Genomic DNA, 13144 nt, shown 5'->3' with positions numbered 1-13144 from the left:
CCATTGTAAAAATTATTCTTTTTTATTTTTTGTTCAAACTTTGACATCTCACTCACCTTATTAGAAAAACTATTTAAATTTCCAAATCAACATATAAAACAAGCAGCCAAAATGAAAATTCTAATATTCATGAGCGGTAACAATTTGCAGGTTTGTGTGATTATACATATATACGTGTGTGATTTCTCTTTTTTGATCTTATTTTCTATGTACTTTCTGTCTTGGGTTCAGATAACATCTGACTTGCTAATTAATTAGAGGAATGACTGAGATTGTGCCTTCTATTATGCATTTATTATAAACAAAAAACACAGTTTTGAGTGTTAATAAACAGTTCATTATGATAGCGTTTGACCTTCCAAATCTAGGAGGGTCTGTACACCAAAACTAATTTCAGGCCCTGATCCATTATAAAAGGTTTGATAACTGAAACATGGCAACATTGAGTTCTAATCTGTTCTATTACGAGACTACCAGGTTAATGGCAACCATTTGACAACTTAGAGCCTCATCAAGGAGCTTCATTAATATTACAAAAGCCCTCAGTGCCTTTCATGATATTAATTCTTAAATCAACTTGAAATTCTAAAATTTGACATTAAAGTGAGTCTTCATTATCTGAATTAGGTGCTAAGTAACTGAGAATACTTCTATGAATCCTCTCCCTTCCAACACAAGAAATATATTATACAGTTACCTTATTCTTTTTTAGATTTATAAATTTTTGAAAAACAAATAGGTATTAAGACATAGGCTGAAAATAATAATAATAATGAACTAAAAAAGGAAAAAAGGAAAAAGAAAATAGACCCAAATAAATAAAAGCATACTTAACAATCCTGACTTTAATCAGAACAGAAATATGAAAAGTAATGATCTCAAATAAAAGTTTTATGGGTAAGACCCAATATAATCACTCTGTACTGTAAATTTACTTTTTTTTAAGATTTTATTCATCTATTTGAGAGAAAGAGATAGGATGAAGACAGGGGTGGAGGGAGAAGGAGAGCGGGGAGCCTGATGCTGGGCTTGATCCCAGGACCCCAAGATCATGACCTAAGCCAAAGGGAGACTGAGGGACCCAGGTACCCCTGAAAATTTACTTTTAAATGAAATGTACATTTTGTTTGTTTTATTTTTTTATTTATATACTTGCATCCATGTCCACTTCCAAAGTAATTTGCGGCTACACTGCTTTGTCATTTCTTATTGCCTTTATGCTTCCATACGTGTTTGAATACATTTGAAGGATTTTATTTACAAGTTAAATAGCATTGGCTTGATCATTACTATAAAACTCTTCTCTCTTTAAAGCCTTGCTAATTAACACTTGCTTTTCATCTTGATTTAATAACTATGTACATGCTTCCAAAATTTCATAGTTGAATTATCACACTTCATTTTACTTTTATGATTATAGTGGTGTTTCTGTGTTATTTGTTTTCTACCTTTTGACTTTACATTGTTAAATAAACTGTAGTTAATGAGTTTTGGTGCTGAATTAGATCCTTCCTGCTGGGTTTAAGATGTATATAGATTTTTTAATACTAGCCCTTCTCATTCTTTTTCTTTCAATCATTATTTTTAAAATGATGTCTTATTTTTTTTGTTTTTTTCTCTTTAAATTTTGTTATTGTTATGTTAATCACCAACATTACAAATGATCTCTTAAAGACAGTTTCTTTTGAAAAAGAAAAGGTATGCTTCTAGCTTAAAAAGTAGAAAGACACAATGTAAATGTCTCTCTGGGGACAGACAATATTTTTTAAATTCCCTTCAGTTTAAGAATGATGTGTTGATTTTTTTAAATTTTATTCCCAGCACCTAGTACTGTGCATAGAACTAAATATGAGTTGATTTATTTTGTTACTTTTTTAACATTGTTACATAAAAATGATTTTCATGTGTAAAGTGAGGGTTTCTCCTATGATTCAACTTTTTTTTTTGTTTTATTACCACTGAAAATTTAAGAAAAACATTAGGAGAGACTTTAAAAAAAATTAAAAACAGAATTCAAGAACCAATTTCTGTTTACTCATTGACATCAATTAGTTGTTTAATTTATATCGCCCCTTTATTTGGCTATTTTTGAGAAATGAAGTTCCTACAGTGTATCCATGCATAAAAGCAGACTAGTTGAATCCAAGAAACAATTATTTATATTTAACATAAGAATGAAGTTACATGCTGGTGAAAAGTAAGGGAAATAAAAGGAAAATATTCTTTGGGGTTACCTAGACAATATTAACCACAAATAAGATCCACTGGATCTGCTGGTTAAATGGTTTGGTTGTGAATGTATAGCTCTAAATTTAGAACTTATGAACTATATTATATATAGAGTCATAAAATAAATGTATTCAAAAGCAGCTTCTGAGAATGTTGAACATTTGAAACTCACAGACACAAGAGGGTTTTCCAGCAAGCATGTTGCCTTGTCTCTGAATTATCACTGGTGACTACTATCCTTAAGAAATCAAAAGTTGACTCTTATGTAATCAAAAAACATAATTCCTGAGCTAACAAACCTCAACATTTGGTTCAGCTTTGTTGAAGATAAATAACTCCTTGCTGATAACTAAAACAGAAAATTATTTGTCCGGTAAGTTCCACCAGGGGGTTCAAGGTACTTCTGTATAATTTCAGGAAATTTGTCCATGCAGCCCTCTATCTAGTGCTTTAAACAGTCAACCCACTTTTTTTTTAATTGTTGTTTTCTGTTTTTAGTTGATAGAAAGACCTTGCAAAAGAAGGGAGAGAACAGTAAAATGTTTTCTTTTAGGAATTCCATGACCATGGTGGCTTGAGTTCAGCTCTCAACTTTCTCCCTCTATTTCTACCTTCCTCTCTGTGCTAATACAGTAAATAAGCTGGTGGAGCCTGGAGGTGCATATGAAGCTGCAGATTCCCTAAATGACAAAGGGAAAGAGCAGAAGGTCCTGGTAATAGAGACTTCAAAATTCCTGTGCAGAAAAGACATAGGGTAATGTGATTTGAAGAGGATCCCCAGGGGCCCTGAACACAAGCTACATTTTTATAGCATGTTAAATAAAATTTTATCTCTAGTCTTTATAACACTTAAATCCTATATCAATAATAAGGAAATAAAATCCTATAAATAGCAAAAGGTACATAAATACATACTTAAGAGGAATTCAGTAACTGGAGGGAAGAAAGACCAAATTAAATGCACAGAACTGGTGGTTTACATTGAAATCAAACTGTGGGAACATTAAGAGAAATTTGAGAATAAATTTAAAATTTTTGAAAAAATCAAGATAATGCAATTAGAGTGCTGAGAGAGAAGAGAGACTTTCTAAAGCTTGACGAATGATTTTAAAATTTAAGATTTTAAATAACTTTTTTTTCTGGATTTTATTTATTTAATTGCCAGAGAAAGATAGAGCTCAAGCAGGAGGGAGCGGCAGGCAGAGGGAGAAGCAGGCTCTCCACCCAGCAAGGAGCCCAATGCGGGGATCATGACCTGAGCTGAAGGCAGGCAACCGATGGACTGAGCCACCCAGGGATCCCTAAAATTTAAGATTTTAATAGAAGCCCTAAAAAGAGATTAGGAACTGCTGAAAATCTAATTGTTCATGTGGAAGATCCAGTGGAAGATTGTTTACAATACAGAGGGAAAGATAGATGTGAAGAGAAAAGATAGGAGGATTACAATACAGTTTTGGAGACTTAATATACAAGTAATAGGCATTCTAGGTGGAAAATAAAAGGATCATATAAATAAGGAGTAATTAAACAAAAACTCAAAGATAGTTTCTTGAGTTGAAAAAATCTTAAGCTTGTAAATAAAAAAGTCTCGTTATTTATTTGAATAATCCAGATATTAGAAATATAGTGAAAATTTCCCTATCTGTTTTATTAAGTTAACATAAATTGAATACTAAAACCTGATAAAGAGGGGCACCTGGGTGGCTCAGTCGTTAAGCGTCTGCCTTCGGCTCAGGTCATGATCCCAGGGTCCTGGGATGGAGCCCCACATTGGGCTCCCTGCTTGGCGGGAAACCTGCTTCTCCCTCTCCCACTCCCCCTGCTTGTGTTCCCTCTCTCGCTGTGTCTTTCTCTGTCAAATAAATAAATAAATAATCTTAAAAAACAACAACAACAACAAAAACCTGATAAAGATAATTTGAAAAAAAGGAAAAAATATAAAAACTACATAAGAATTTTCATTTATAAATTATAGAAAACATTCTACATAGATTATCAAATTAAACCCAAAAATTTAGCCCAAGAAAATTCTATCACGCAGGTTAACATAATAATAATGAAACTTTCCATTGCATTCCATCTAACTGCTTTCTTTTACATGACATGAACATGAACATGATGAATACCACTTTGGGGGAACACTGGTATTATGGCAAGTTCACTGGTTTAGGAGTTCAGCAACATAATTTTTACACTAATACCAGGTTAGAAGTAAAGCAGTTTCAAGAAGGAGATAAGTAACTTTGAGCAGCATTTCTCAACTTTTTCTATTCATTATCATTCATCTAATGAGCCCCCAACCCCATGAAACTAAAGATTATGGGATAAAATTGGTCAGATAGAGTGATCTCTGTAGCACTACTAATCATTGTAATACATAAGACTTCATCACAAGCAAGAACCAATTTTCACTGCCTTGGAAGAGTGGAGCGTAAGTACTCCATTGAAAATTCATGCCTAAAGGCAAAAGAATGGTAACATGCAATGTTGGTAAACCTTCCACTTAATTTCTGTATACCTTTTTGGAAATAATATGGCTATATCTGAACATTTTAGCTCAAAAATCCCATATATTGGAAATTTTCTTATGAAAACACGTACCAAAAAAAATGTGAGGTATATGTAACAGGTGTTTATTTCAGTATTGCTCTTAGTAACAAAAAACTTCAATTTATTAATGTGGGAATGATAGTTGTGGTAGTGTCACTGTGTGAAATGTTGCACAGCTCTCAAAACGCAGGCTCTGTATCTACTGACCTGGAGAGATGTCTGTAATGAACTGATAAAAGAAAAGCAAATTAGAATATAATGAGAAGTTACACATTCAGAAGAATGAGATTTACATGGGGATGTTTGAGAACTCATCAGTTTTGTTTTGTATGTTTTTGTCTTGTTAAATTAGTTTCTAAAAGCATTTGGTACTCATTTAATATTTTTTACATGTCAAAATGGATTAAGTTAAAGGAAATTGGTAAATTATAGAAATTGCAAAAGAAACAAGTATATTTTATATTACTTATGTTATTAGAAAAACAGGTACTTGACCCTCTTGAGCAAGTTGCAGAAAAACAACCAACCAACCTTGGAAACCAGTCTTTCTGTAGATATCCTCAATTTGAAATGCCTGCCATAAAAAAAAAAAAAAGCATATTTACAATAAGACCAAAAGTTATATGAGTACCTAAGGCATACAGAGCTTGGAATTTTAAAATTATCCATGTGGATTCTAACTTTCTTAGCTTAATATATGTAGGAATTAATATATGTAATTGTCCTTGGGGAACATGACTGATCTGATTTAGGAAGAATACGATAATTTCCTCTTCCTCATAAATATAAACATATTATTGGAATTGGTTTTTATTGGCATGTTTACATTTTTAATTATAAATGTTTTTGCAGATTTATGACGGAAAAGATAAAACGACTCATCTACTAGGTGCATTTAGTGGCGCATCTATGCGAGGATTGACACTTAGCAGTACTTCAAATCAGCTCTGGCTAGAATTTAATTCTGATTCTGAAGGGACAGATGAAGGTTTTCAACTTGTCTATACCAGTAAGTATTTTGGAAGAAAAAAATGGCCAAACACTGAGGCTGAGTATTTATTAAATAATTGCAATTTACCAGATGAAATAATACCCAACAATGATCATGAATTTGAAGTGTAAAACTACCTTCTATATATATTTTATGTGACCTTAACAATTCCATAAATTACAGGTGTTCTAACTGTTGCAATTTCACATTGAAACAACTAAGGTTCAGAATGGTTAAGTAATTTGTGGCTTATTTATTTACGTATCTTTAAAATAGCAGTATTCTCCCCATCCAACATTTTAAAAATATAATTTATTTTTTTAATAGATAAAAATTCAATGTTTGCAATGTGTGGTATTTATATGTTGGACAGTCATTAAAGGTAACTGGATGGTTTCAGATGAGTGTACATTAGAGTTAAGTTTTTATTTTGTTTTGCTTTTGTGTTGAATTGCTTTATTAAAAATAAATTCATACAGAACTATTGCATTATACTTCAGTTGGCTATTCTGACAATTAAACAAGTAGGAGTTCAAAGACTGAGAACCATGGGTTGATGGGTTATATCAAGTGTTAAATGAATTAACTGAATTTATTTTACCAGTGTCATAATATAGGAAACAGACTTATTATATCTATCAACAATAAATTATATTGAAGTAATATACTTATTGAGTTTCTACTCTGTAAGACAGTACACTAAGAAAAACAGTACACTAAGAAAGTAAAGCTCATGTAAAACTGGCTGTGTGTTTAACAAATTAAGAATCAGATCAAATCAGTTCTTGGAAGTGCAGAATGGTCATTTAATTTAGCAAAATCAACTAAGCAGCAACCTTCAGAAATCTTTACTTTTAGAATATTTGAAAAAGATCTAATGACCCCTATAAATTTTCTCAAGAAGTCAGATGAATGGAAACTATTACAGAAACTGGAAAATTAAAATTATTACAGTATCAAAGATAGGGGATCCTGAAGGGAATTTGAATCAAATTATTGTTTGTGAAAATATTCTTTCTTAATGATATGAGAAGTAGGAGACAAGAGAGTATATTATATTAAAATTGTATTGTATTTAAAAATTTGATGCATATAAGTAAGAGATTACTCTTGCTCCCTGTTTATATCAAGGCTTTTATCTACCTGTGCTAGAATTGTTACATCATTATCATAACAAAACCTAAATTAACAGAATGAATGTTCAATTCATATTTTTAAATCCTGAGAACTGTTGTGTACAATGCAATTTTTTGTGAAGTACGTCCAAAGACTAATGAAAAACCAAGCAAATTGTGTTTACAGATATTACTATGTATATCACATAGTATGTTGTCCATACTATGTGATATATAAAAGTTATAGTATTGACAATTATTGCTCAAATATAATTTGTGATCTGCTCAGAAGGGCACATTTTTTCAATCTGCTTTTCTCTGCCCCTTTCTCTGTTTTCTAACAGAATTGCTGACATTTTTCAAGTCATGGCTCACTGTTTACATAATGATCTTTCTTTGCTCTGCATCATTTTGCATTTCTCCTCATCTAAAATGTTAATGGGTGTCATAGGAAAAAAACCTAGATTTCCTTTCTGGATATTTAAATTCTATGTAACGTGAGATTATTGGTGCAAAGATATTAGACATTGTAGGACATACCTGCATTTAAAATTGTGTGGGGTGGTTAGGTGTCTAGAATGAGTCAAATGATTGATCTTATTGTCATTGGTATGAGCTCCTACATGTCAAAAGAGACATCTTAAAAAAAGCAAATATTTGAAATCACTCTTCTTTTCTTAATGACTCTAGTTGTTCATTATAGAATGTGTGTCATTATGAAGATGGAAAGCTGTAGAATGGGGAAGAGACTATAAAAGCAATTATTTTTTTTAAAGGGTAGATATACATCTATAAATATTTTTCAGTCTCAGAACTGAAACTAAAATGTTTCCGTCTCAGATCTGGAACTGAAATGTATAGCCTACTTCCAAGTTGTCGGTGGATATCACCAGGTCAGTGAAGGGTCCTCTGATTTTCTGAATCAACAACGGTGTTCTGAGCCCCTTTTGGGAAGAGTCCTGGAATTAGTAACCCATCTGTCCTTAATTGTATTTGTTCCAAGGGGTTACTTCTGATTTTGACAATGGCAATCTTTCTCCATATCTGCATTTTCTTAATAGCTAACCCCAGATTTCCTAGCTTTGATGGAAACTTATTCCCACCCTCCAAATACGTTTTTGTTTCCAGCCATAGCACCTGTGCCAGGCTGCTTTCTCTTACAGGTTAACAATTGTTATTGGTGTGCCCCCCAAACCGAAGCATCAACTGAGACTTTGAACTTTAAGACTCATCTTTGATCTTTTCCCACTGATGCTTACTTACCTTGACTCCTTCAGTCAGAGTTAGCTTACTTGGTAACATTTCATTTGCAGAAATTTCTGTTCTCAACTAATATAAGTTATCACACTGTACTGTCGTTACACTTTTTTGCAAACATATTGTGCATATTTCTTCAGGGGGCCATTTCCTCTCTTCATGTCTGTAGTCAGTTTTAGTTCAGTTGCATCTCTTTACATATTCTTAGTAAATTAACATGTGGTCTGAATACTGATTTTATAAAATGCTTTTGTATTATAGAAGAAGATTCTACAAGGGCACATATTTTAAATATTCATAAACTTCTTAGAGGCAGTAATTAATTTCTTAACATAAAAGAATTTGCTAAGGTGCCCAAACATGGGGGAAAATGTAAAAGACCATGTTTTTGTGTATGAATCCTTGTATCTGGTTATTTCTAAATCTAATTCCACCCTGCCATTCTGTGTTATGTTCCTCCTTACAATTATCCAAACTTAGCCTCTGAAACATCTGAGAGAACCCTTTGTGATGTAGAGGAGTTCCCGGGATTCCCATTAAGAGAATTAGAGACAGAAGAGAGAACAGTTGGCTCTAGGGCAGATCAAGTAAGGATTCATAAATGCGATGGTATTACAGGTTGGGTTGGTGGGTTGCAAAAAAAGAAATGGTGGGGAGTATACCAGGTAAAGAGAATAGGATAAAGGCACAGAGACTGCTATAGAAAGATCCTGTTAAGCACATTCAAGGCAAATACTGCAAATAATCCAATTCGGACTAATCCCATTTACCTAGCTCCTCACAATTCTAGTGTTAACACAAACAGGCCTTTTATGACCACCCTTATCTAATGACAGGTATCTTATCCAATGATGGTCACTCTCTGTCTTTCTGTTGTCCATTTTGTTGCCTTGTGTGGTTGCCTGGTTATTTTCAATTTTAGGTAGAGAGAAACAAACATTTGGCTGAGAAAAAAATGAGGAAATATTTTAAAGAACAGAACTTTTTAAGGTGCATTTTATTTCAACTGTCTTATTGGCCCATTCATTATATAATCATTAAGATTATATAATGGACCCGTGGAAACAGTAGTTGAGATGTTGCTTTTGGTTTCAAGTAATGGAAAACCTAACCATAGCTTAAATAAACAGGATTTATTTTTCTCATATAAGACAAAAGATGAGAAACAGGTAGGTAGGTTCTTGACTCAACTGTCCAACCTAGGCAGCAAGTGTCCTGCCCCTAGCCCTCTTCTCTGGCATCCCTAGAGTGTCCATTTTTTTGTCCTAATGCTTGTGATATGGTCACAAGACGCTACTTTAACTCCAGGCATATTCAAGGCAGGGAGAAAGAGGGAACAGGTAGTGGCAACCGCAAATGCTCCTTTATCAGGAATGCAATTCTTCTGTCAGACATTCTCTTATCTCTCTGTTCAAAACTGAGCCATGAGGTTATACCTGGATTTCCCAGTAAGGCAAGCTGGGAAATGAATTATTTGGCAGACTAAATAATTGACTTAGGATTAGACCACCATGTTAGACTGCCTGATACGATTCTGTTACTGCTGGGAACAAAATCAGGTTGTTTGTGAGGAAGAAGAGAAGAGATATTGAGGATACAACGTACAGTGTCTACTACAATATACAACTCTAACAGTTATTCCAAAAAAAAAAAAAAAATCCATAGATGTTGCATCAAATATATGCCTCTCCGATTAATGGTATTATGGTATTATGGAAGCCCAGGCTCTTGGGTGTTTAGAAAGGAAAAGCATTTGATTTACCCATTATTAATAATTTTAGCTCTACTACACTAAGAAGACAGTGAGCTTCTTTCACTCTTCTTCATCAATAAATAAATTATATACATACTTGTGAAAATGCTACACCACACTTGAAGGGACAAACCCTCCCATTCCTTTATTTTTCTAAAGTAAATTAAATCTCTTCAGTCATTATCCATTAAGATAAACATAACAGAAACATAACATTAAGAGTTGTCAAGAAAAATCGTATTTAGCCTTTGTGGGGATATCCTTCTCCCAGATAAGTTTCTCAGTCAGCTCTATCTAGTTTGACTAGAACAATTGAAACCTAGATAGCTACACTGGTTGAGTGTAAAACGGCATGATAAACTTGGTCAGACCTTGACTACCATTAGCGAATCAATCCCACTACTCAACCTCTCAGAATTAACTCCCTCTTAGAGTCAGGCCCTTCTTCCATTCTTCTCAAATTAATGGCTATCAGATGCTCTTGCCCTGGAGAAATCTGAAACTCATCCCAAATAAAGATATAGACAAAGCATATTTTTTTAATACAAATTAGTCGACAATTTCCCTGTGACCCCTAAAGGCATAGCTGCATTTCCTGGAGAGAATGGGAGAGTAAAGAGAGAGAAAACTACCATCTCCTTCTAAAGCTGGAAGAACATATCAGAAATTAAGATATCATTATAATATCCATCTTAAAGTATCACTCTGTTCTGGATCACTCTGTAATAGAACTCAGAAAAACCTGATAGGATAGCCTGACCAGACTTCAGCCCCTCAATGCACATTTCAAGAAGGCAGCTGTAAATCCAGTGTCTTTCACTGAATCTCTCTCACTGAAGGCTAAGCTGTAGAAATGCCATTTCTATTTGGTCATATGTCTTATCTTCCCTTTTATTACTGTACTGAGTTTATATTTATTATGGAATCATAGTTTGTCTTTCCCCTCTGGAATGTTTTATGCCCTGGAGATAAAGAGAACAGTGAATAATACAAAGTTCCTGCTCATATGGAGCTAATTTTTAGTGGGACAAGACAGAAAAGAAAGACAAGAGGAAAGGATAAGAGACTGCTAACCAAGCAATTGGAAAGATAATATAGGAGATGGGGCTACTGTAGCTAGTTGGTTCAGGGACTTCATCTCAGAAGAGGTATTACTTGAGTTGATATAGGAATTATAAGAAGGGACAACCACAGACAGATCTGTGGGCAGAGGGTGCCAGGCAGATAGATCATTAAGTGCAAAGGCTCAAGAGAGACCTGAGCTTAACTTGTGTGGGTAGAACTGAATGAGCAAGGAGAATGGGACAAAATGAAAAAGTGGAAGCTAGGCAGGGGTGAGGTAGACTATAGTGAGGGGTTGAGTTTTACCTAAAAGATACAGAGAGACCTTTCAACACTAGCGTATCTTTAAATATTAGAGTTAAAAATAACAACTAACATTTATCTACTCTCTACTAGGTATAAGATATAACCCTATGAGGAAGGAACTATTATCCCCAGTTGGAAGAAGAGGAAAACGGGGTGCCTGGGTGGCTCAGATGGTTAAGTGTCTGTCTTTGGCTCAGGTCATGACCCCAGGGTCCTGGGATCGAGTCCCGCATCGGGCTCCTTGCTCGGCGGGGAGTCTGCTTCTCCCTCTCCTTCTGCCTCTCCCCCTGCTTGTTCTCTCTCTGTCTCTCTCGCAAATGAATAAATAAAATCTTTAAAAAAAAAAAAAAGAAGAAGAAGAGGAAAAGGAAGCACACAAGAGTTATGCTTCTTGCCCAAGGTCACAAAGCTATCAAGTACAGATACAGAAATTGAACTGAAGGGCTCTGCCTCTTAATCACCATACTATATTACCTCCAACCCAAGTTTGGGATGTTTTATATTTGAAATTCCATGGATTTATTATTTTTTTATTGTTAATGTAAATGTAAAAACAAATAATATTTTAAAAAGTAAATGCAATTCTTTCCAAAGACACTTTCATCATTTTACGCCTGAGAATCGGAATGCTTTCTTATTGGCTAAACTTAACAATTAGGGAATAACTTAGACCTACTGTCTTTTATGTTGTTTGTGTAGTCTTTAAACTTTATGTCTTGAAGTTATGCTTCATTGCAGATTCTTTTAGCTCTATTCATTTGTAGTTCTCCCACTTTCATTCAGTAGAAAGTAATTGGGTATTTTAAACAACCATCCATTATGGAGCTAAAGCGCACCTTTTTTGATGGATTATAGCATTGTCTTCTCAAAAGCTGATCTGGTAAACGGCCATGATGCCCAGACATTAGACACTATCTCTGGGCCTCTTGTTATCACCTCTGCACATTTAATTTGCTAAAAAGCCCATTGGAGAAATGTTCATTATCCCAAGGGAAAAAGTTCAGCTATATTTGGACCCTTTTAGCCTCCCAGTCTTGTTGTTTGAAATGATTCAGTAATCCACATGGAACATGCACATTACAAATTTTATATTCAAATTAATGATGGGCATTAGCTAATTTGTGATGCCTTTTCTTGTGTACTAACCTTATAAATATATAATAAGTTATTCTTATTTAAACTCTTTAATTACTAGTATGTTGTTGGCAGTGTTAATCATGAAAAAAAAACTCTAACTTTATTCTTTGGATATAGTTGGATAAGTAAATTACAAGGGAGCAACAAAGTTATTGCATGTTGTTCTGTGTCCCATAAACACTTAACAGATGCATTTGACATTTCTTCATTAAAACCTGGAATTAACCAGGTAATAAAGGAAGTACTGACTAATGCTGCATTATGTAATATAAGGTATTCTAGCTAAAATATTAAAGAAATATTTCTTGATTATCTGTCACTTACATAGATAATATTAGATAGTTCTTCATAATAAAATAACAAAGTCACTGTCATTTTTATAACTTTGACGTCCAAAAGATTTGTAAGTTTTGAACTTAAATATCTAAAGACTACTAATATACTCCTTACATAAAAATTAATTTTGGGGGGATTGAAGACTTACATGGGAGTATAAAAACATTAAAATATTTAGGAAAAAGGGGCACTTGAATGGCTCAGTCGGTTAAGCATCTGACCTTTGGGTCAGGTCAGGATCCCTGGTCCTGGGATGAGCCCCTCTTCAGGGCTGCTTCTCCCTCTCCCTCTCCCCGCCGCCAATCGTGCTCTCTCTCACTATCTCTTTCTCTCAAATAAATCTTTACAAAAATAAATAAAATAAAATATTTAGGGAAAAAAGTGTGGCCTAGAACAGCGGTGTCTTTC

At 33.9% G+C, this 13144-nt stretch overlaps 1 protein-coding gene across 4 annotated transcripts in view; it reads left to right on the top strand.

The window, feature by feature from the left end:
• CSMD3 (CUB and Sushi multiple domains 3) overlaps positions 1 to 13144 on the top strand; it is a 1160406-nt gene that overhangs the window by 838634 nt on the left and 308628 nt on the right. For all 4 annotated transcript variants that reach the window (XM_027574671.2, XM_027574666.2, XM_027574669.2 and 1 more), the window contains one exon: positions 5632 to 5788. In XM_027574671.2, coding sequence (XP_027430472.2) covers positions 5632 to 5788 — 157 coding nt within the window. The remainder of the gene's footprint in view (positions 1 to 5631; positions 5789 to 13144) is intronic.

The sequence above is a fragment of the Zalophus californianus genome, chromosome 4 (genome assembly GCF_009762305.2).
Source record: "Zalophus californianus isolate mZalCal1 chromosome 4, mZalCal1.pri.v2, whole genome shotgun sequence".
In the NCBI taxonomy this organism is placed as follows: domain Eukaryota; kingdom Metazoa; phylum Chordata; class Mammalia; order Carnivora; family Otariidae; genus Zalophus; species Zalophus californianus.
The sequence above is the reverse complement of the archived record's forward strand: the minus strand, read 5'-3'. Positions and strand labels throughout refer to the sequence as shown.